Source organism: Ursus arctos, unplaced genomic scaffold, assembly GCF_023065955.2.
Source record: "Ursus arctos isolate Adak ecotype North America unplaced genomic scaffold, UrsArc2.0 scaffold_11, whole genome shotgun sequence".
Classification (NCBI taxonomy): domain Eukaryota; kingdom Metazoa; phylum Chordata; class Mammalia; order Carnivora; family Ursidae; genus Ursus; species Ursus arctos.
In genome coordinates this window covers 31,002,692-31,022,813 of record NW_026622775.1, presented here as the reverse complement: position 1 = coordinate 31,022,813, position 20,122 = coordinate 31,002,692, and the positions used below count along the sequence as shown (strand labels likewise).

At 42.6% G+C, this 20,122-nt stretch overlaps 1 protein-coding gene across 1 annotated transcript in view; it reads left to right on the top strand.

Moving 5' to 3' along the window:
• The first annotated feature begins 254 nt into the window (after nucleotides 1-254).
• The window catches only part of TBC1D9 (TBC1 domain family member 9), a 109,108-nt gene continuing 89,240 nt past the window's right edge, over nucleotides 255-20,122 (top strand). The window contains exon 1 of the mRNA XM_026499388.4: nucleotides 255-1,305. Within this exon, the coding sequence (XP_026355173.1) occupies nucleotides 1,176-1,305 (130 nt within the window). The 5' untranslated portion in view covers nucleotides 255-1,175. The remainder of the gene's footprint in view (nucleotides 1,306-20,122) is intronic.

Genomic DNA, 20,122 nt, shown 5'->3' with positions numbered 1-20,122 from the left:
TCCTCGGATCTCCAAATGCCTGAAATAGGAACAGCTGTAGTGTGAATTAGTTGGCCTAAGCTCTTGGGCTGCTTCCAACTTCGCTATTGCTCATGCCCCACAGGTCAAGGAAAGAAGTGATGTAATGCACTTAGCTGGGCCACTTTAATTACAATGCAATGGAGAGGGGGAGGGGTTATAGGCGATGACAAGTTTAGCGCATGACTTGCCCTAGGGATGCAGGAAACAAAAACACGGACAACCATTGGCTGCGTCCACTTCCGACCGGGTATCTAGCTCCTAGTCTGGAACCTTGAAACACTTATTTCCTGGGAAGAGGGGTGGCGCTAGCCTGCAGAGCGTCAACCATAAACACACAGCAAACACACGCACACACACACCCCCACCGAGGCTGGCAGCGTCCTCTCTGCTGAAATGGGTGTGGGGCCGACAGCTTGGCCCACGGTCCCCAGAAGGTTGCCCCCAAGCCGGCCGCAGCAACTGGGCTCAGCGCTCGGAACCCGCCGAGGAGCCGCGTCCGCGGAAACTGTTGTCACCCGGGCCCGCTCCCAGTGAGCCGCGCTCGCGTCATTCATTCGCAGCGTCCGGAGCGTCCTTCCAGCGGCGAGCCGGGCTTCGCTGCGTGCGCGAGTGGCCCCGACGCGGAGTGTTAACCGCCCCGTGGCCTCCAGGGCGCGGAGCAGCTAGAGACCGAGGCGGCCCGGAGCTCCGCTCGGTGCCGCGGGAGCAGCCGCGCCCCAGCCCAGCTCGGTCCTCGCCGCGGGGCCGTGTGCGCTCCTGCCGCCCCAGCACCTCTCGCCGCGGACCCGGCTCCCGGGACTGAGCGCCACCGCTCCCTCCTCCTCCTCCTCCCGCTGCTCGCGCCGCCGTGGGCCGAAGCCGGGCTGCGGGTGGCGGGCCTGGGCGTCTGCGGCCGCGGGCTCGCGGGGGGCGGCGCCGCCGTGGGGACGATGCTGCTCGCCGCGCCCGCGTCCTCGCCGTCCTCCCGGGCCTCCCGCGGGGGCTTTGTTGGGGCCCGGGCGCCGCGGGCGGCCGGCTGCTGAAGTCGCTCTCCGCCGCCGCACCTAGCGGGCGGGAGGGCGCGCGTGTGCCCGGGAGTGCGCGCCCGTGCGCGCCGGTGTGTGCAGGACCCGACCCGTCGCCCCATTGTGTGTCCGCCCGCGGCGCCCGGGAACATGTGGGTGAACCCCGAAGAGGTGCTGCTGGCTAACGCGCTGTGGATCACCGAGAGGGCCAACCCCTACTTCATCCTGCAGCGGAGGAAGGGGCACGCGGGCGATGGAGGCGGCGGCGGCGGACTGGCGGGTAAGGAGCGGCGGCCCGTCTGTGCGGGAGGGGGCCGGCAGCTCTGCGGCGCCGCCCGCGGCCCTGGGCTGCGGGCACCCGGGACACCGCCCGGTCCCCCGGGGCTGGGCGGCCCGCCCCACTTGGGTGCGTGGAAGGCATCAGGTCAGGATTTTTCAGTCTGTCAAAGAGATGATTCTTCTCTGACCCTGTCAGGCTAGGGGGCCCTTCGAGTACCGGGCGCCCCCTAAGTGGGTGATGTTGATGAGAAAGGAGATGGGGGGAGCAGCCTTTAGGAATTGATGCAGTACTTCTCCCTGACCCCCCTTCCCATCCCCCTTAAAAAATATCGCTTTGTATATGGGCAAGTGAGGGAGAGGACGGTTGATTTTTACTTCATTCTGTTTACTGATGGTGTTAGGATCAGGTATAAAATGCCCTTTTGTTTCCAGGGAAGCAATCACTAAGAGGCTGGTGTGGTCATTTCCTTTATTAGTTATGACTGAAGAGAATGAAAAAGGATTTTTGTTGTTGTTGTTGCACGTAATTAGACATAATGAAGCAAGTTATCTGGTTGTAAAAAGAATTAGCAGTGTAACTGCATTTTAACTATTTTAACTCAATCACTTAGCCGAATCCTCTCACAAGGTATTATTAATAATGAAACTATTACTAAAACCATGCCCTGTCGTTTCAGGATTGTAAAATCAGACCCATATCCCAAGTAGTGCCATATGAGAAAGGTGTTGGTTATTAACTAACTAGTTTGCTTGCTGAGAGGTTCCAAATAATCTTGAACTCATACCATACTAGAGAAATTGGACCTTCCCCTCTCCATGGTGGTTAGAATGAAGAGAACTGGGATACTTCTTACAACGAAGTTAGCAGAAGAAATAGAGGTTTAACCAGAAAAGAGATGAACTTCAGAGTCCAAACTATATCAACCTCTGGGAGCTTGCATGCTAGCCAAATTGTTGCTTTCAAAATGCTGTGCTATTAACTAAAAATTTTTGATATGGTATGTATTTAGTGCGATTGTAGTTTACGGACTAGTTTTCTCTAGATTAAAATTCAAGTGACACATTTTATGGCATATATGTGTTTAAAGAATCTTGCTAATATAACATGTCGCCTATACCTAACCTGACTTTTCTACACTTTTTCTGCCATAAAAGAGAAGGCAATACGCAGAGCTCCAGACCCTGTTCTGGAAATTCTGATTAGTGGCCTAGAATTAGAATTTTCCAGTTCATTTTGTAGAAGTTGTCTAACTATGTACACTAATATGTAGCTTGCATATCTGATACTGGGATCAGCCCAGATTGTCCTTCTTTAAGCCTTAAACAACAAGGTAAAGTAGGTAGTTTATTGTATTAACAAAGAACATTTCCTGCCTGGAGCTAACCATCCTACACTGTGTAACTACTAAATAGTATTTCTTTTCTAGAGTCGTATGCAATAGGTTAGGAAAAAATCAGAGATGCAGAGCGTTCTTTTCCGAGTTAATATTTTTATTATTTTCCTACTCACTCAGAGCTATAACTAACCACAGTCCACCAGGAATCTCATTATTGATACTTCAGAAAGATAAAGTTGTCTTTTTAATTGAAAAATCATTAACTATTGCACTTATTGCTAGAATAATTGAAATTGTTATCATGAGTAAACATATTCCTGCCAACAAAGGCTTTTTTTCAACTGAAAGAGGAAAAATGTCTGCTCTGATAGATTGATGCCACGTTAAATGTAGCAGGAGCATTTTAGAAATCCTTGTACTATGTAAAGCATATTTTGATCCTAACATGAGTTCCTTCATGCATTCATTAGCTTACTAAATCATTTCACAAATATTTGTTGGCAATGTCTGAAGTGCCAGCGTCATGAAGCTCACAGCCTTGTGGAGAAGACAAGTGTTTATAAAATCATCATATAAATTAATATAGAATTGCTACTCCACAGGGTCCCAGCAGAAAACAGAACCAAACCTAGTTCAAATGAAGAGAGCTGGTGAAAAGACAACTTAGAAAGATGGAGGCAGGGTTACCAGAACCGGGGAAAGGCCCAGCGGTGGGGGCTGTTACCACTCTAGGCAGCAGGAATGATGTTACTGGAAGCCTTGTGAGCTGGAGTCAGGCAGGAGGAGCTTGGGCCTCTGGAGAAGCAGGCTCCCCCGGAAACAGAGAGCACAGCAAAAAGGAAGTGGAGAGGACATGCCTGACTTCTCTCCTCCTATCCTGCCAGCTCTGCCACCGTCTATCATCTGTGGAACCCAAGCTGGACAGGATGTCCTGGTAATCTAGTCCCTAGGGATCAGCCACCTAGGGATGGATCTGGGAGGTGAGAGCAAACTGAGAGTGACCAGTCCTAATGCAAAGGGGAGGAACATGGTGTCGGTTACCCTAGTCGGAGGGGGTGGGCACGGATGGGGGCAAGGGAAGTTTCCCTGAAGAAGTGACACTTGAGCTGAGAACTGAAGAAAGAAAAACATCAGCCTGTGAGGAGACATGACCAAGTGTTGGGCGTCAACTGTTGGAGATTTTCTGGAAGAGCTCAGGACCTTTATATAATGTGCTTTACCTGGGCCAGTGCACTCATTAAATGGATGGTGATGATGATGAGATGATGAATGGGAAACCTGCTCAGTGAGACCTGGCCAGGAATGCTCATTGGTCCACATGCTTGGTGAGATGTCAGTGTAAAAGCTATAAAAAATAATGCATCACAGTGAAGACCCTTGCTTTTTTTTTTTTTTAATTAAGCTATTCCCTCCAGAATCCAGGCAATATACGTAGGTACTGAGGCAATGAAGTTGTTTTTTTTTTTTTTATTGTAGATGCATTAGGTTTGTTTCTTTAACCCCCTTTAACTGAGATTTCATACATATACAGAAAAGTACACAAAATAAAGATTCAGAGCACAGTGATTTTTCACAAAGTGACACCTTCCAACTAATACCAGGATAATAAATAGAACATTGCCCCAAAAGCTCCTCCTTGTAACCCTCTCCCCATCATTACCTACCCTGTCCCAAAGGTAAAAAAGAAAACAACAAAAAACTATCCTTGTGTTTTTTTAGTAACAGTTTGCTACTTTTCCTTATAGATTTTTTTTTTTTTGACAACATAGCTCTAAACACATGTTTTGGTTTTGCCTGTTTTTTGAACAAGGAATGAATGTAATCAGAGTCTGTGTTCATGCGTTTGGATTCTTTGCTCAGCATTGTGGTTGTGATATGTATGAATGTTGTTTCTGGCTGTAGTTTATTTTTCTGTGCTGTATGGAAAACTATCACTCAAGTATACCACCGTCATTTGTTCATATTTGTCCACTGGATTGTTGGTGGCTCTTTGAATGATCTTTTTGGGGGCATTAAAGGCAAGGTAGCTATGATCTTTCTTGTGTGTGTTCCTGGTGCCTATGGGCATACATTTCTATTTGGTCTGTACCCAGGAGAGGAATTACTAGCTCATAGGTTATGTGTATCCACTTCAGCAGATGATATCAAACTGTTTTCCAGAGTAGTTGTAGCAGTATACTCCCACCAGCAGCATGTGGGAATTTCCCTTGCTCCATATCCTTGCCAACATCATCAGTCTTTGTAATTGTAGCCATTCTGGTGGTTTTCTAGTAATATTGCGGAGTTCATTTGCTTTTTCCTGACTAATGAGGTTGAGCACCTTTTCATGTTAATTGGCTGTTTGAAATGCTTGTTCTGACGTGCTTGTTCAAGTCTCTTGCCCACTTTTCAATTGTTTCATTTATCTTTTTCTTACTGATTATCGTTATTTTTAAATATATTCTAGAGATGAGTTCATAGTTGGTTATATGTGTGGCAAAATCTTCATTCTGTTGCTTGCCTGCCTATTTACTCTCTTAAGGAGAGAGTAATTTCTCACTTAATTTTAAGGTCCGAATTCTTTATAGGTTCCATTTCCTTTATGGTTAACGTTTTATTGTGTCCTGTTCAGTAAGTCTTTTTCTAGACTGAGGTTATAAATCTATAATCTTCTAGAAACTTTTCAGTATTAACCCCTAAATGTATATTTACAATTCACTGGGAATTAATTTTTGCATATTGTGTGAGATAGGGGTCATGTTTTATTTTTAAAAAGTTTGTGTGGACATCCAGTTGCCCCAGCATGATTTATTGGTTAATCTGTTGCCACTGCTCTGTAGGGCTACCTTGGCCATAAATCAGGTGTCCAGATATATGACAATTGATTTGTTTTGGGCACTCTAGCCTATTCCTTTTCTTTATTAGAATATTCTTGCACCAGTATCACACTGTAGTTTTATCATAAGAGTTCACATTCATTTGATCAAGTATTCTTATCTTGTTTTCTGTCCTTTAAGAGTTTCTCACTATCTTTGTCTTTTACATTTACACAGCATTTTAGAATCAACTTATTAAAGTTCCACCAAAACAAAACAAAACCGTAGCAGCAACAAAGACTTAAACTGTTGGGATTTTGATTGCAATTGCATTGAGTCTGTAAATAAATTTGGGCAAGATTGTTATCTTTATAATATCAAGTCTTCTGGTCCATGAACATGGGCTGTTCCTCTATTTATTTAGATCTGCTAAAATTTCTCTCAATGATGTTTCATAGTTCTCTGTGTAGAGGGTTTACACATATCTTATTAGATTTGTTCCTAGATATTTCATATTTTTTCACTCTACTGTATGTTTTATCTTTTTAAAATTTCATTTTCTAGGGCACCTGGGGGTGCCTGGGTGGCTCAGTCGGTTGAGCATTGACTCTTAGTTTCAGCTCAGGTCATGATCTCAGGGTCATGGGATCCAGCCCCAAGTCAGGCTCTGTGCTCAGTGCCAAGTCAACTTGTTCCTCTCCCTCTGCTCCTTACCCCACTCTGTCTCAAATAAATAAGTAAAATCCTTAGAAAAAGGAAATAAATATCTAGGATGCCTGGGTGGCTCAGTTGGTTGGGCTTCTGATTCTTGATCTTAGCTCAGGTCTTGATCTCAGGGGTTGAGTTCAAGCCCCATGTTGGGCTCCACACTGGGTATGGAGCCTACTTAAAAAAAAATTCTCTCTAAAATTTCATTTTCTTTCTTTTTTTTTTTTTTTTTAAAGATTTTATTTATTTATTCGACAGAGATAGAGACAGCCAGCGAGAGAGGGAACACAAGCAGGGGGAGTGGGAGAGGAAGAAGCAGGCTCATAGCGGAAGAGCCTGATGTGGGGCTCAATCCCAGAACGCCGGGATCACGCCCTGAGCCGAAGGCAGATGCTTAACCGCTGTGCCACCCAGGCGCCCCTAAAATTTCATTTTCCAATCCATTTTTGCTGACCTCTAGACATATAGTTATTTTTTTCATATTGACCTTGTATCCAGGCTCCCCCACTTGCTAATCTTTTATTTAGGAATTTTGCATCCTTTTAAATTAGTAGCATTGGATTGTACTTTTTCTTTGTGAAATTTGGTATCAAGATTATACTGGCCTTAATTAAGTTGGAGAGGGGCATCTGGGTGGCACAGTTCGTTAAGCATCAGACTTTTGGTTTCAGCTCAGGTCATGATCTCTGGTAGTGAGATCCAACCCCTCCTGGGGCTTCACTCTCAGCAGAGTTGGCTTGAGACTCTCTCCCTCTCCCCCTGCCCTTCCCCCCTGTGCTCTCCTCTCTCTCTCTCTCAAATGAATAAATAAATCTTAAAAAAAAAAGTTGGAGAGAGCTCACTCTGTTCAATTTTCTAGAAGAGTTTGTGTGATAGTAGTATTATTTCATCCTGATATTGTTTGGCAAAATTCACTGGTGAGGAAGTCTAGCTAGCCTTGAACTTTTATTTGTAGGTTTGTTGAATGGTATTTCAAATAATTTAAAGTTTTCTTTTATTGTCAGTTTAATTAGCTATTTCTAGGATTTATCTTTTTCATATAGATTTTCAAATATATTGGCATAAATTTGTTAATAATCTCATTTTTCATATCTGTAGGACATACGGTGATATTTTAGATGTGTCTTTTATAAATAACAGAGTTGATTTTTTTCCCTAATCCAGCTTGAAAATTTTTGCCTCCTAATTGGATTATTTAGTCAATATACATGTGACTTGGGTTTAACTCTAGTATCTTACTAGTGCTTTCTCTTTTTTTTCCCTATCTGCTCTATTTTTAATTTTTCTTCCCTTTTGTTAGGCTATGGGATTTTTTTTTCATTAAAAAAAATTACATTTTCAACCCTCTATTAGCTAGAAATTTTGTATTCATTTCACTGTTCTTTTAGTGACTACTCTGGAGATTATAATGCATTCTTAATTTATCAAAGTATATTGTTCATTGGTACTTTCATTTTATTTAATTTTTTAAAAATTGGTACTTTTAATTTTTTCTCAGATAACACAGGGACCTTGGAAAACTTTAACTCCATTTACCACCCCCCCACCCCCAACTCGTATACCATTGTTTTAGTATATTTTAATTCTTACATATTTCAACATGAAAACATATAATTACTATTTTTAAGTCTGTATTCAGTTACATTTCCACATATGTTTATAGTTTTTGTTGTACTTTCTTCCATTTCTGTGTTTTTTTTGAAATCATTTTTCTATTGTCTGAAAAAAAAAAAGCCCTTTTCTTGTTTCCCTTAGTGAGAGCCTGCTTCTGAGAAATTTTGTCTTTTATGCCTGAAAATGTATTTGTTCTGTTTTCATTCTTGAAGGATATTGTTGTTTTGAATGGCTGACAGTTAATTTGTCTATTGTCTAATGATTTACTATTTTTTTTTGAGGAGTAAACTGTCACTCTGAATTATTATTCCTTTGTAGATAATATGCCTTTTTCTCCAGCTGCCTTTAAGGTTTTCTCTTTGATTTTTGTTTTCTGCAGTTTTTTTTTAAATTTATTTTACTTAAATTCAATTAAGTAACATACAGTGTATTATTAGTTTCAGAGGTAGAGTTCAGTGATTCATCAGTTGCATAAAACACCCAGTGGTCATCACATCACGTGCCTTCCCTAATGCCCATCACCTAGTTACCCCATCCCCCACCCCCTCCCCTCTGGCAACCCTCAGGGTTTTCTAGTTTTATTATGATCCAGCTATTTGTGGATTTTTTAAAAACCTGCTTGGTGTAATAGGACTTCTTTCATTGGTTTTGTAAACTTTTCATCCACTGTCTCTTCAAATATCGCTTTTCCCTCATTCTTTTCATCTTTCTTTCTGGCACACCCATTATGTGTATATTAGATCTTTTCATTGTATCTTCTGTGTCTGTTACCTTCTGACTTTTACTTGTTTCATCTTGGTTATTTTCTTTTGGTATATGTTTTAATTTACCATCTCTTTAATTGTGTTTAGTCTGTTAAGCCTACCCATTCTGAATTACTTTTTAAATTCTAAAATTCTCATTTGGCTCATTATTGTAAATTCCAGTTATGTATCAAAACTCTCAATATAAAAAAATCTATCTTGGGGGCACCTGGGTGGCTCAGTTGGTTGAGCGTCTGACTTGGTTTTGGCTCAGGTCACAAACTCAGGGTTGTGAGATGGAGCCCTGAGTTGAGCTCTGTGCTCAGCGGGGAGTCTGCTTGAGAGTATCTCCCTGTCCTTCTGCTCCTCTCCCTGTTCTCTCTCTCGCTCTCTCTCTAAAATAAATAAATCTTTTAAAAAAAAAATCTGTCTTGAGCATGGCAGGCATAGTTGTTTTATAGTCTCTGTTCCCTCCCATATTCTAAAGCCCATGTGGGTCTGTTCTGTTGTCTCTTGTTTCTCCCAGTTTTCGTTCATGCTGTTATGTCTTCCTGTATGCCTGGCTACTTTTGATTATGTGCTGGACATTGTACTTCTACTTTGCAGAAGTAATCTGAAGTAGAAGATGGTTGATATAAGAGAGAATTTTTTTCCTGCCACTTGCAAACCAAAATCACTTTAGGTATTGATATATTTCAAAACTGAGCTCCAACCAGGTGATTTTGCCTACTTAAGATTCACACTTATGATTAGGTTGTAGGTTTTGCAGGTCCCAAAGCAAAGAGAGGGAAGCAGTATTGGTTTCCCTACCACTTTGGTGGCACTGATTCTTATCCTTGTCTTCCCAATCTCTGATTCTGTTAAAAGCACATCCAGACTTTCAGCCACTCAGCAGCCCCTTCTAGAAGTGGCAAATACCTCCCCAAATAATAGCTGCCCATATGAGGGCTCTTCTCTTTGAGCTGCTCTCTTTCCTAAGTGAAGTAATTTCTGTTTTTTTAATTTTTTGAAATTTTAAAGTGTATTTTATCCCTTCTGTAGAGTTGTCCTTAGTAGCAAATTACCTTGTGTGCCATTATAAGGTGGCTGCTATTATTATCCCCATTTTATAGAAAAAGAAACTAAGGTGTTAGAAAGGTTGTGTGCGTTGCCATGGGTCGCAGCTAATAAGTTAAAGGCCAATTAGATTTTGTATTTATTTATTTTTCTTTACAAGATTATAATGGTGTGGACTAATCTTATTTTCTTTACTATCTTCCTTGAAAATGTAATAAAAACTATTGACTCTATCTCCAGAAAAATGAAAACACCCCCAAAATGTTACATGCAATTTCAGGAGCTCCATGGATCCCAGGTGAATTAGAACATAGGTGCTTCAAGTTAGAGGATATCACCAAGAGATCAAGACAGTTTCTCATTACGGAAATCAAAAGTGTAATATCCGCTGTAAGCAGTTCTGTCAGAAATGTGCTTGAGTACCAGCTATTATGAATGCTGAACTTTATAAAGATATACAAGAAGGAAAAGGCAAGAATGGCTCTTGCTGAGCCATTCATTACTAACCTAGTGATCAAACCTGTATCGATAAATTTGGGAGAAGTAAGAATGTAGGCTTGAAGATGATGATACTAGTGAGGACTAAATCTCTCAGATGGTTCCCATCAGAGATTCAGCACTGGACTGCCCAGGAATTGGACTTTTTGTTTTTTGTTTTTTTTTTTAAGATTTTATTTATTTATTTGACAGAGATAGAGACAGCCAGCAAGAGAGGGAACACAAGCAGGGGGAGTGGGAGAGGAAGAAGCAGGCTCATAGCAGAGGAGCCTGATGTGGGGCTCGATCCCATAACGCCAGGATCACGCCCTGAGCCGAAGGCAGATGCTTAACCTCTGTGCCATCCAGGTGCCCCAGGAATTGGACTTTTTGAATCACTGGAGACCTTCACAACTAGGGAAATGCCCCATTGGCTTACTGATAAGGAAAACCAGGCTGTCCCCCAAAAACATGTCGCTTTGACAGAGGAATTATTTTGAGCTAAAAGCAATTAAGGAGCAGTAAACATGGAAAACACTCTCACTTTTCTGCCTCAAGGCAGGAAATAAATTCCCCTTTTCCTGACAACAGACTCTTATCTGCCCAGAGAAGACACCAGAGGAACAAACAAACCTTGTTAAACTCCCCCTTATCTTCCTAGTTAAGGAAGGTGAAGACAATCTAGTTCTAGTTGGATTACTCCTAGCCCAAACCCCTATGTCTTTCACAAAGTACTGTTTCTTTGACTAAAAGGTATAAAAGCTTCCTGCTCTGGCCACTTCTTTGTTTCTTTATTCTCTTGTGAGGGCTCCCTTGTACATGCACAAATTTAGTAAAATTTGTATGTTTTTCTTCGGTTATCTTTGTCTGTTTAATTTTCAGACCCAGCCAGGGATCCTAAGAGAGCCGAGGAAAATTTTTCCTCCCCTGCGTGAACAAATAATTCACAGTGGTGAGAGAACTAACAAAGCAATGCTCTTAAAGCCCTCACCAGTTAACAGGTGCCTTTTTAGGGTGAACGCTTTCATCTTGCTTATTTGTACGTACCTTATCAACAAAGGTGCTTCTAGTTGCGCATAGCAGTAAAAGTTTTTCTTTGTGGATTAATGATATATAAAAGCGAGTAAAATTTGTGTTAGATCCTGATGAAGTTTCATGTCATAACTGGTGATTCTGTGTTGGGATGGGCAGTCCTCTGCAGCTGTGTATGCAGTTGGCTCATAATACGTAATAAGCACGTGCTCCTAGCAAGGAGCATGATTAGATAAAAGCAGATGTTGCTTGCTTGTTCCACGAATTCTTCCCCCTCTGCTTGTTATTAGGAACTTTAAGAGAATTTCGTCCACAGAATGATTGAATCACCCATTCCCATTTGTCTTGAGACTTTACCGTATTCTACAAAGAAGCTGAAGAGTGAATGCGTGTAATTTGGGTAGGCCTGGAGATGGCTTTTGAAATCTTCTGGGTTTTTGTAAACTGGTCTCAAAAAGGTGGGGGGGTGGGGGTGCCTGGCTGGCTCAGCTGGAGGAGTGTGTCTCTTGATCTCGAGGTGCTGAGTTCGAGCCCCACAGCAGGGGGTAGAGATTAAATAAATGAATAAACAGACAAACAAACTTTTAAAAAGGAGCGAGGGGACTATTTACTCCAAGATCCATTTCATAAATTTGAGGGGTTGGGCTCACCTCCTGTTCTAGGGACATTGCATATACTTTCTGCTTTGCTCTCATGCACAGGGTTCCCACTTTCTGAAGAGATCAGGTTCTCAGTTGTGGGATGGTTCCCACGCCTGCACAAAAGCCTACACAAAGCCTGTTTTGTCGTTGTGTACAAGTCAGGACTTTGTCATTTGGAACTGGGCGGCTTATGCCAACAGCTCTGATAGATACCACCTCGAGTTCTGGGTGTTGGGGGCTAAAGCCCATGCGTGCTTCAAGGCACGGTGGAGTGTAAGGAATGCCACAGGCAAGCTGGAAAACCACCAGGATTGCTCTTCACGCAGCTTCTTTGTGTTTACTACCTGTGTCACAGGGCTCTGCTCTTTTCCAGTCCTTCCCTTAGTAAGCAGACCTTGGGATTCAAATCCCAGCCCCATCTATTACCAAGACATAGCATCCCGGGAAAGTTTCTCTTCCTTTCTGAGCTTGATTTCCTTATGTAAAATGGCTTAATAATCCTTTAGCACCTGTTTCGAGGATTCTATGGATTAAGTTATGTAAAGTACAGGCATAAAGAGCCATTCACAGATGATGGCCCATCGTTGTTCTACCCTTGCAGATGATCTAGGGAAGGTGTTAGGAGGCAGCTGACTCCTAACTAATTCACACTAGTGTGCGAGCCAGGGAAGTCTGCAGTTTACAGAGACATTGCATTTTTCAAAGGGTGCTGTTAAAGCAAGTGGATAACTGTCTGATATTTAGGCGGCTTAAAAAAGCTAAATCATATTCAGGGTTTTTGGAAGATGGTAATTTTTTTTAAAGGTGATTTTTGATCAGCAACTTTAAATTGTTTCTACATACCTGCCTTTTTCCCCTCCCTCCCTCTCCCCCTTCCCTTCCAGGACAGGCACTTTTTGAAAACTCTGCCAGGAAACCTAGTGCTCTCTCCCACTCTCCTGCCTCTCTCCTCTGTCCTTCTTCCCTCTTCTCTTCTCTCCTTGCACAAATGATTCTCTCTGACGTGGCAAGTGGGACTTCTAAGCAGAAGACTGGGGCAGGAGACAGAGAGGGACTGCCTTTTCTCTTTATATGTATAAATGGTTAATAGTTAATCAGGAGTTTGTAATTTAGAAACATGGGTTCTAATAGTTAAACCAGAGAATGATGGAATAGTCCTTAACCCACTTTCCGCATTTCTTTGTTTTCCTTTCCTGTTAGATGTATGTTCTAAAGAGCTCGGAGGATAGGCCAGTCATTTTTTTGAAAGTTTATTTTTGAGAGAGCAAGCCAGGAGCAGGAGCAGGGGAGAGGGGCAGAGGGAGAAGGAGACTCCCCGCTGAGCAGGGAGTTCAGACTGGATCTCAGGGTCCTGGGATCATGACCTGAGTCACCCAGGAGCCCCTGATAGGCCAATCATTTTTAAAGGTTTCTAAAATTGCCACTGGCTTCTAGCTTTCTTCGAATCTCCTTTCACACTTTTGCTGTTAGGTTATTTACACATCCTTTCAAAAGCGCTGGGATCATTCTAGAGCTCGATGAAGGTTCTTCTAAACTCTCCTCTGGAGATCTGGACTAGAAACTGGCATTTAGATGAAGCAATTCTTTTACTTTCTGTGTGGGTCCTAGGAGCACAGAGCTGGGCAGGTAACTGTGTAGTCCTAGAGGTGAGGTCTGTGAAACACTCCCCTTCGCATCTGCATTATTCTAAGGCTTGCTGGGCAAGTACTTGCCAGAGGGAAGGTCAAAGCAGGACATTAAGGACTTGATCTCTGTTTACATTCGGAAGAACAAAAAAAAAAATGAACTCTGTTGATCTTTAGTTTTTTTCTACGTTACTTGCCTGTAATACTTCTTAATAAGAACAACTATTTACATTTCAGTAATACCAATTAATCTTTTAAATCTCTATGTTAATCTAGGAACCAAGGTAGTCTTTAATAAAAATAAGCAAGACTTACCAGACCTATATTTGGACTCTTTCATTAAAGCATAAAAAAAAAGAAATATTAATTCGTTTACTGTCTTTCACCCCACTGGCATTTTATAACATTTACATATCTATTGCTATAGTAAATAATAGAAAATACACTGTTTCTAAAAGCATCTTTGTAATAAAGTTTCAGATCTATGTGGTCAAAAGCCAAATTTGAAAGCATTGTTATTGTGGTCATATTTTTTAGTTAATACTTGATTATGTATATTTTTTATTAATTTTACAAATGTGATAATTATAAAGGCAGAGGAGCTAACATTTGCTGAAGTCCTTCTGTGGTTCATGCATTCTGCTGACAACTTATCATATGTCACAAATTTGATTTTCATAACAACCCTGTAGGCTAGATGTTCCCTCTCTTACAGATGAGGAAAGTGAATGCTTCGAGAAGTGAGATACTTGAGAAGACCCTGCTACTAACAGACAGAGCTTGGATTTGCACTTGACTTTGATTCAATTCGGAAAGGGAGAAGGGAGATAAAAAAGAAGAGAGAAAGGAGCACTTGGAAAGCTAAAGGAAACTGGGGCGAAGTGCGCCCCAGTCTTAGAAATGCCGTCTTTAGTGTGGAAATGAAGGCAACAGGCAGAGCAAGGCTGCCCCTTCTCCTGGATTGTAATGTCATTGACTAGCGGCTGTCGTGGTTGACACTTATGTGACTGTGTACAGCAGGGTGGAAATCCGAACACCATCTATGGATTTTCCTAAAAAGGTTTCCAAACTTTTCCCATTTCCTGGGATAGCAACCTGTCTTTGGGACCACAGTGTGGAGCCATTCCAGTCAAGAAGCATATTGACCCTCTGGGTGGAGGACAGACAAGGGAAAGGCCTGTTTGTCTGAATATTTCACAGAGAAGACCAGTATCCATGCTTATTGTGAATGAGATCAATGTCAAAGAATTTATGGCCCCCAAGGAGGAAAAATGTAAACTTGACATACAGTATTGATTTTTTAGTAATGTAATTTATGTCAAATGTCATAAAGAATTTCTCTACTTAGTATCTACTTTTCTCTGTGGATATAAAAATATTGAGTTTTTTATGGGATCATACTCCTGAAACCTTTTTTTCTTTTAGAAATATTTAAGCTGGTGGGGATTTCAGGAGGTCCTTGAATGGCCTGAAATCATATACAAGACTTATGGAATTCATCAGGAGTGTGTATTTTTCTAAAGCTGAGGCCCCACCACTTCCATTAGCTGCTTAAAGTGGATTGTGAATCAAATAAATGAAGAGCTAATACCCTACAGTCTTACCTTTCTCAGTGCGGAATTTTCCACCAAAGCAGTTTTCAGAACTTTATTGCTGTTGCTTGTACCAGGATTACTATGAATTGTAAGAAGGCTTATCCATTTCCAGGTAATTCGGTTGCTATATATTGTTTAAACAATCGGAATGCATCACTGTCTTCAAATACAGGGATAAAAATGCTGGTGCTTCTTTTACTCTTACCCTGGTACCCAGATGTGGGACTGTTCAACTACAGTTCTCAGTTTCTTATGGTGGGGAAGACCCTAGGGTGTGTGTGTGTGCACATGTGTATGTGTGTGTGTGTGTGTGTGCATGCGTGTAGGGGGAGAGGGAAGGGGGCAGAGAAGGAGGGAGTTGGCTCTTGCCTTCCCTATAGATGCCCTTGGCAGGCAGCCCTCTGTGGGATGCTCTGTAACGTAGAGCACACAGCTCTAACAGGTAACTTCCCTGTTTCTCTCTTATTAATTCTCCTTCTCTTTGGGCGAGTGGAGAGAGGAATGGAGTCTAAATACAGAGCAGCGAGTTGACATTTCCCTTTGGCTCTCTTCAGTTCAGCTATCAGCCTGTCATTGTGCAGATCTGAGCAGACGGCATGGCTAACCATCACAGAGCATGGGCTCCGCTTCACTTAACTGCCAGAAGCCTAATCCTCAGAATAGGAGTTGCAAACTCCTCTTTCTTCCCAGCCTCTGTTTTGCAGCTGGACCACCTCTTGTCTCTCAGTCCTGGCCCAAGATTACTGCCCAGGCATAACCTGTGGTCTTTAGGACGAGGCTGCCGTCTGCCCTGTGACTTTAACATTTATCTGTTCTAATCTGTGTATCTGAGAGCCCACTGTCTCCTTCTTCCTCGCTGTCTCCCCCGGAAGAGCCAGTGTTTCCTTCTTCTGACAACCCCATCTTCATGGCAGATTCCATGGAGTCTTCAGAAAGGCCTCATGTCATTTTGTTTTTGAAAAGATTCATAGATGTATGGGCTGTTCTTTTTGGAGTGCTCCTAGTTTTGTCCACATGATGCCAATTTTGGGATGTGTTTGACCACACAAACACCCTAGGACTTTTCCACAACTTAAATAACTTAGGTTGTACCTGGGTAGAAATATCTATAATGTGTTGTGATCTGTCTCCCCTTTCTTAAAGCCAATAGAAACTTCGGGCAGCAAAGGACATCTCCTTGCTCTTTTGCCCTTGGTGGAGATCTCAGGTTGTTACTGGGACTGAATACAGTTGGGTGTCACAGCCATACTCAACTGTAGCGCGTGTGCCACTTGCGGGTTTCTATTTCTATTGTGCTTATAACCCACATTTTTAAAGTTTAGAAGAGCACACAGATTTTTAAAGTCCTTAGCTGAAAACTTTTCTTTTCCTTGTTCTTATTTACCAGCTGGATCTTTGTCTTAAAGGATCCGTAATGCTTATACAGAATGGAAGAGAGAGTACTTTCAAAAGGCTTATTAGTAAATGGGGATGGTCATCTCTGAAAGGGCTTGGAGATGTCCTTCAAAGAGAATGTAAATGTCAAAGAGAATATTTGTTGCTGTCTGAGGTTGTTTATGGAAGAGAGCATTTGATAAAGAGAAATTCTATATTTTTCATTGTAAATTATATTTGTAGTGAAAGAGCTTAAACATTCTTGGTGGTTGCTATCTTAGAAGGATCTCTAGAGTGGAAGGAGACTCAGCAATGGTGTCTCTTATTTTGGGGCTATTTTCCATCTGGAGGTGGGGATGGTTCCCTCCAACCACCTCGCATTTCACTGTGAGGGTTAAATGAGGTACTGAAAGTGCTTTGGAAGCTGAAGGCGTCAGTCAGGTTTAATACGGTGTCAGGATTTTGTATTTCCAAAGAATCCTCCATCCACTCCGCCAAAGCAGGAACAGCTGCAGTGACCGTATCCCGAACCCACGGGGCAGCCACCAGCTCCGTAGCAGCAAGCGCCAGGAGAAAACAGTGCGCACAGAAGACAGACTTGCCCACAGGAGCAGACGTTCATTAGAAAGAAGGAAGGAAAGAAAGACAGGAAAGAAAGGACGGGGAGGAAAGAAGAGAAGAGGAAGGAAAAGGACAGTGTTTGGTTTCAGTAAGCGTCTGGGATGGCGAATTGTCAGGTTCTGTATTTTTAAATCTAAGTGAAACTGACCGACTCTTCCTTATTTCTTGGGGAATAGGCCAAGCATTATTTTTACATCTCACACAGTCAAACAGTTCCATGTACCTTGTTATGATTTCATTCTGGGACAATCAAAACAGGAAATGGGGAGGAAGCCTGCCTGCCTGTTCCTGGGCGGCCCTTTGTCCTGGTTGCCAGGCTCCCAGGTACAATCGAGAAGAATCTGGGTTTATAGAAGTGAGTGTTTAAACGCACATAGTAAGAATTTAATGTTTCATTTAAAGTTGTTGGGTTGTTTGCTGAAATGTAACAGGGAAAATGAAGATCCTGGCATTAAGAAGGACTTACAGTCCCTCCCTCCCCCGCAACCCCTGAAGGATCTAGAAAACATCTCTCAGAAAGAGAAATTTCTCTGGGAAGACTTTTTGTTTTCCCCTGGGGCAAGTCTAATCTTGACACCAGCTAAATAAAGGAGGGATTAGTACCTGGATGTTTAATAACTCCTGGCATTTTAAACTCAAATAATGATTTTTGAAGGGGAGTGAGGAAGGAGGGAATGGAGGGAAGAGGGATATTGTCTGTATAGTAAAGGTCAATTTTTTTAAATGTTAAACACGTAGGAATATTCTTTATTGCACGAAGAAATACCTTTTCCCAAATATTTTGAAACCTATAGTCCTCTCAGCCTGTTCCCCCCCCCCCCCAGCTTGAATAGAGATGTAGTGTTGGTTCTAGAGATACATTTCATTACTATGAACAATGATTGTAGTTTTTTTGAGTGCAAGGTGATGAGTGGAAACTGGCCTTCCTCCCAGTGTCGGGGAGACAGTCAGCAGTGATGGGACCAGGGCAGACTAGCGAGTCACTGAGCTAGCTAGTCCCAGGCTGTTGTTTATACCGGCAATGGTATTGTACGGTTTCACCGTGATGTCCATTATTACAATTTACAAATAGATGCTGTTGGTTGGAATGTATCAGTAGGAATGTTCATTCCCTGCTATGTATTCAACCTCTTTGAAATTAGCCCCAACATGTTACTGATTCTAATAATCACACTTTCCATAGAAAACCTGGTTTCCTGATAACAGCGAGGGAATTCTGGGGCTTGGTGGAGTGTTACATCCTGTAATATAAAAAGCTCTGGAAAGACTTGAGTTCTATATCAAAACTGGTTTTAACTGGTGGTGGCGTGGCTGATGCCAGCTGACCAAGACCAGATTTTATTTCAGTTAATGAAATAAACACTTAATGAGATGAGATGGGAACTGAGCAATGTTTTGTTTAAAACTTGGATGAAAGAAGCATTAAGAGTGTCCTCATTGGGAAAGGTGTTCTGATTTCCCAAAGGTCTTCTTATATTTGAGACATCTTGCATTAGTATCTGCCTATTAAGGCAGAACACATTTGCATAATTGAATATATTTGTAGCTGTACAAAGGTACCTGTTAGTGATTGGTTTTCTTTCCAGAGAAGGCCTGCGGCAGGTGTCCGACAAGGATAAGCAACTGTCCACGGAGACTTGCTGTCCTGGAAGTCAGCCAGGAAAGAGTAAGGTATAATCTATCCCATGCCTCAAAATCCCACTCCCTTGTAATAACTTAGAACCCATTACTTATTATACATTATTCATACATTCATCAATGCTCTTTTGAGTTTATATTTTCAACGAGTACTCCCCATAGGGCCAGTGGTGTAGTGTTTAAGAGTATAGGCTTGTGTTTAAGAGCACGGCTTTGGAGCTGCTTCCTGAGCAGGTCTGGCCCAGGGCCGTGTGCACTTAGAACAAGGTGTCCCTTCTGAGCTGTGTTGCTGGGAAAACACAGCCACTCCCCCAACCCCACCCCGACCCCCTGGATGGAGCTGGGGCTACATTTCCGCACCACCCACCACCCATCCCTCTTATTCAGTACCTTTTTGCAATGAATACATTGCTCTGAGACCTAAAGCAGCCCTGTACTTGAGTTTGAGATCGACTTCTCATTTCCAGGCTGGTGTGATTCGGGGCAAATTGCATTTCCCTGCCTCAGTCTTCTCTTTAAAGTAAGGATGAGAGTACCCTCGTACTGGAGTTGTTTACATTGATAAATGGCAAAGCGTTGAGGCCAGCACTCGGAGCCTAGCAAGAGCTCAGTAAGTCCTGGCTCTGGTGAAGAGGAGTTACAGAATGGGCAGCGAGGGTGGGGAGGTTCACCCCATGGCACTCAACTCCTTTTGTTAGTAGAAGGTTTCCATTATCGGAAAGAAGCGGAAGCCCCAAGTAGGCACGCTTCTTACCGGATTCCACCTCGAGGTCCAAAGCACCAGTTAGGAATCATTTTCACTTCGGGGTGCAGCGGAAAGAGAAGAGGATTTGGGATAAGAAATAAGTTGGGCTTTGAGTCCCCGTGCTACCAAGTTCAGTTTTTTCATACAGGTATAGGGTGCGAAAGGTAACTGCTCCTCGGGATTTTCACTAAGATCAAATGAATTATGAGTCTGGATGCACTGAGGTGCTTTGCAGATGTTTAGCTGAGTATTGTTTTACTGTGAGCTTGCAAGGATTTTGGACCGGGTTTTCTTTCACGAAACAGGCACGAGCTTGCAAACCACTTACACTTTTGTGAATCAGTCATTCTGGTGATTTCAAAGGCTCGTTTTTTGTTTTGTTTTGTTTTGTTTTTTTTTTTAATGGGTTAGTCAGAAGACAGTGTCTGGATTTGGGCAGTGAGACTCCTCCTAATAACTAGTGATCCTAATAATAATAATACGTAATACCAGTTGAATACTTACTGAGAGTCTGGTGCACTCCTTTGACCATCAGAACAACGCCCAAAAGTAGCACTTACCATTATCCCCGCTTTTTGGTGAAGGAGACTGAGCCTAAGGTCACTCAGCCAGTAAGTGCTTGAGCTAGTGGTGTGTGAACCCAGGCAGTCTGCCTTGAGCCCACCTGCTGAAACACTTTGCAGCCTACCTCCCGAAACGTCACTAGAGACATGGGGCAACCCGTTAATGCCCCTTCCATGGTTATGGTGAATGAGGACTGTGACATAGAGAAAACCCAAAAAGGAGGATACATAGGGGAACAAAGCAATGCCAGAAA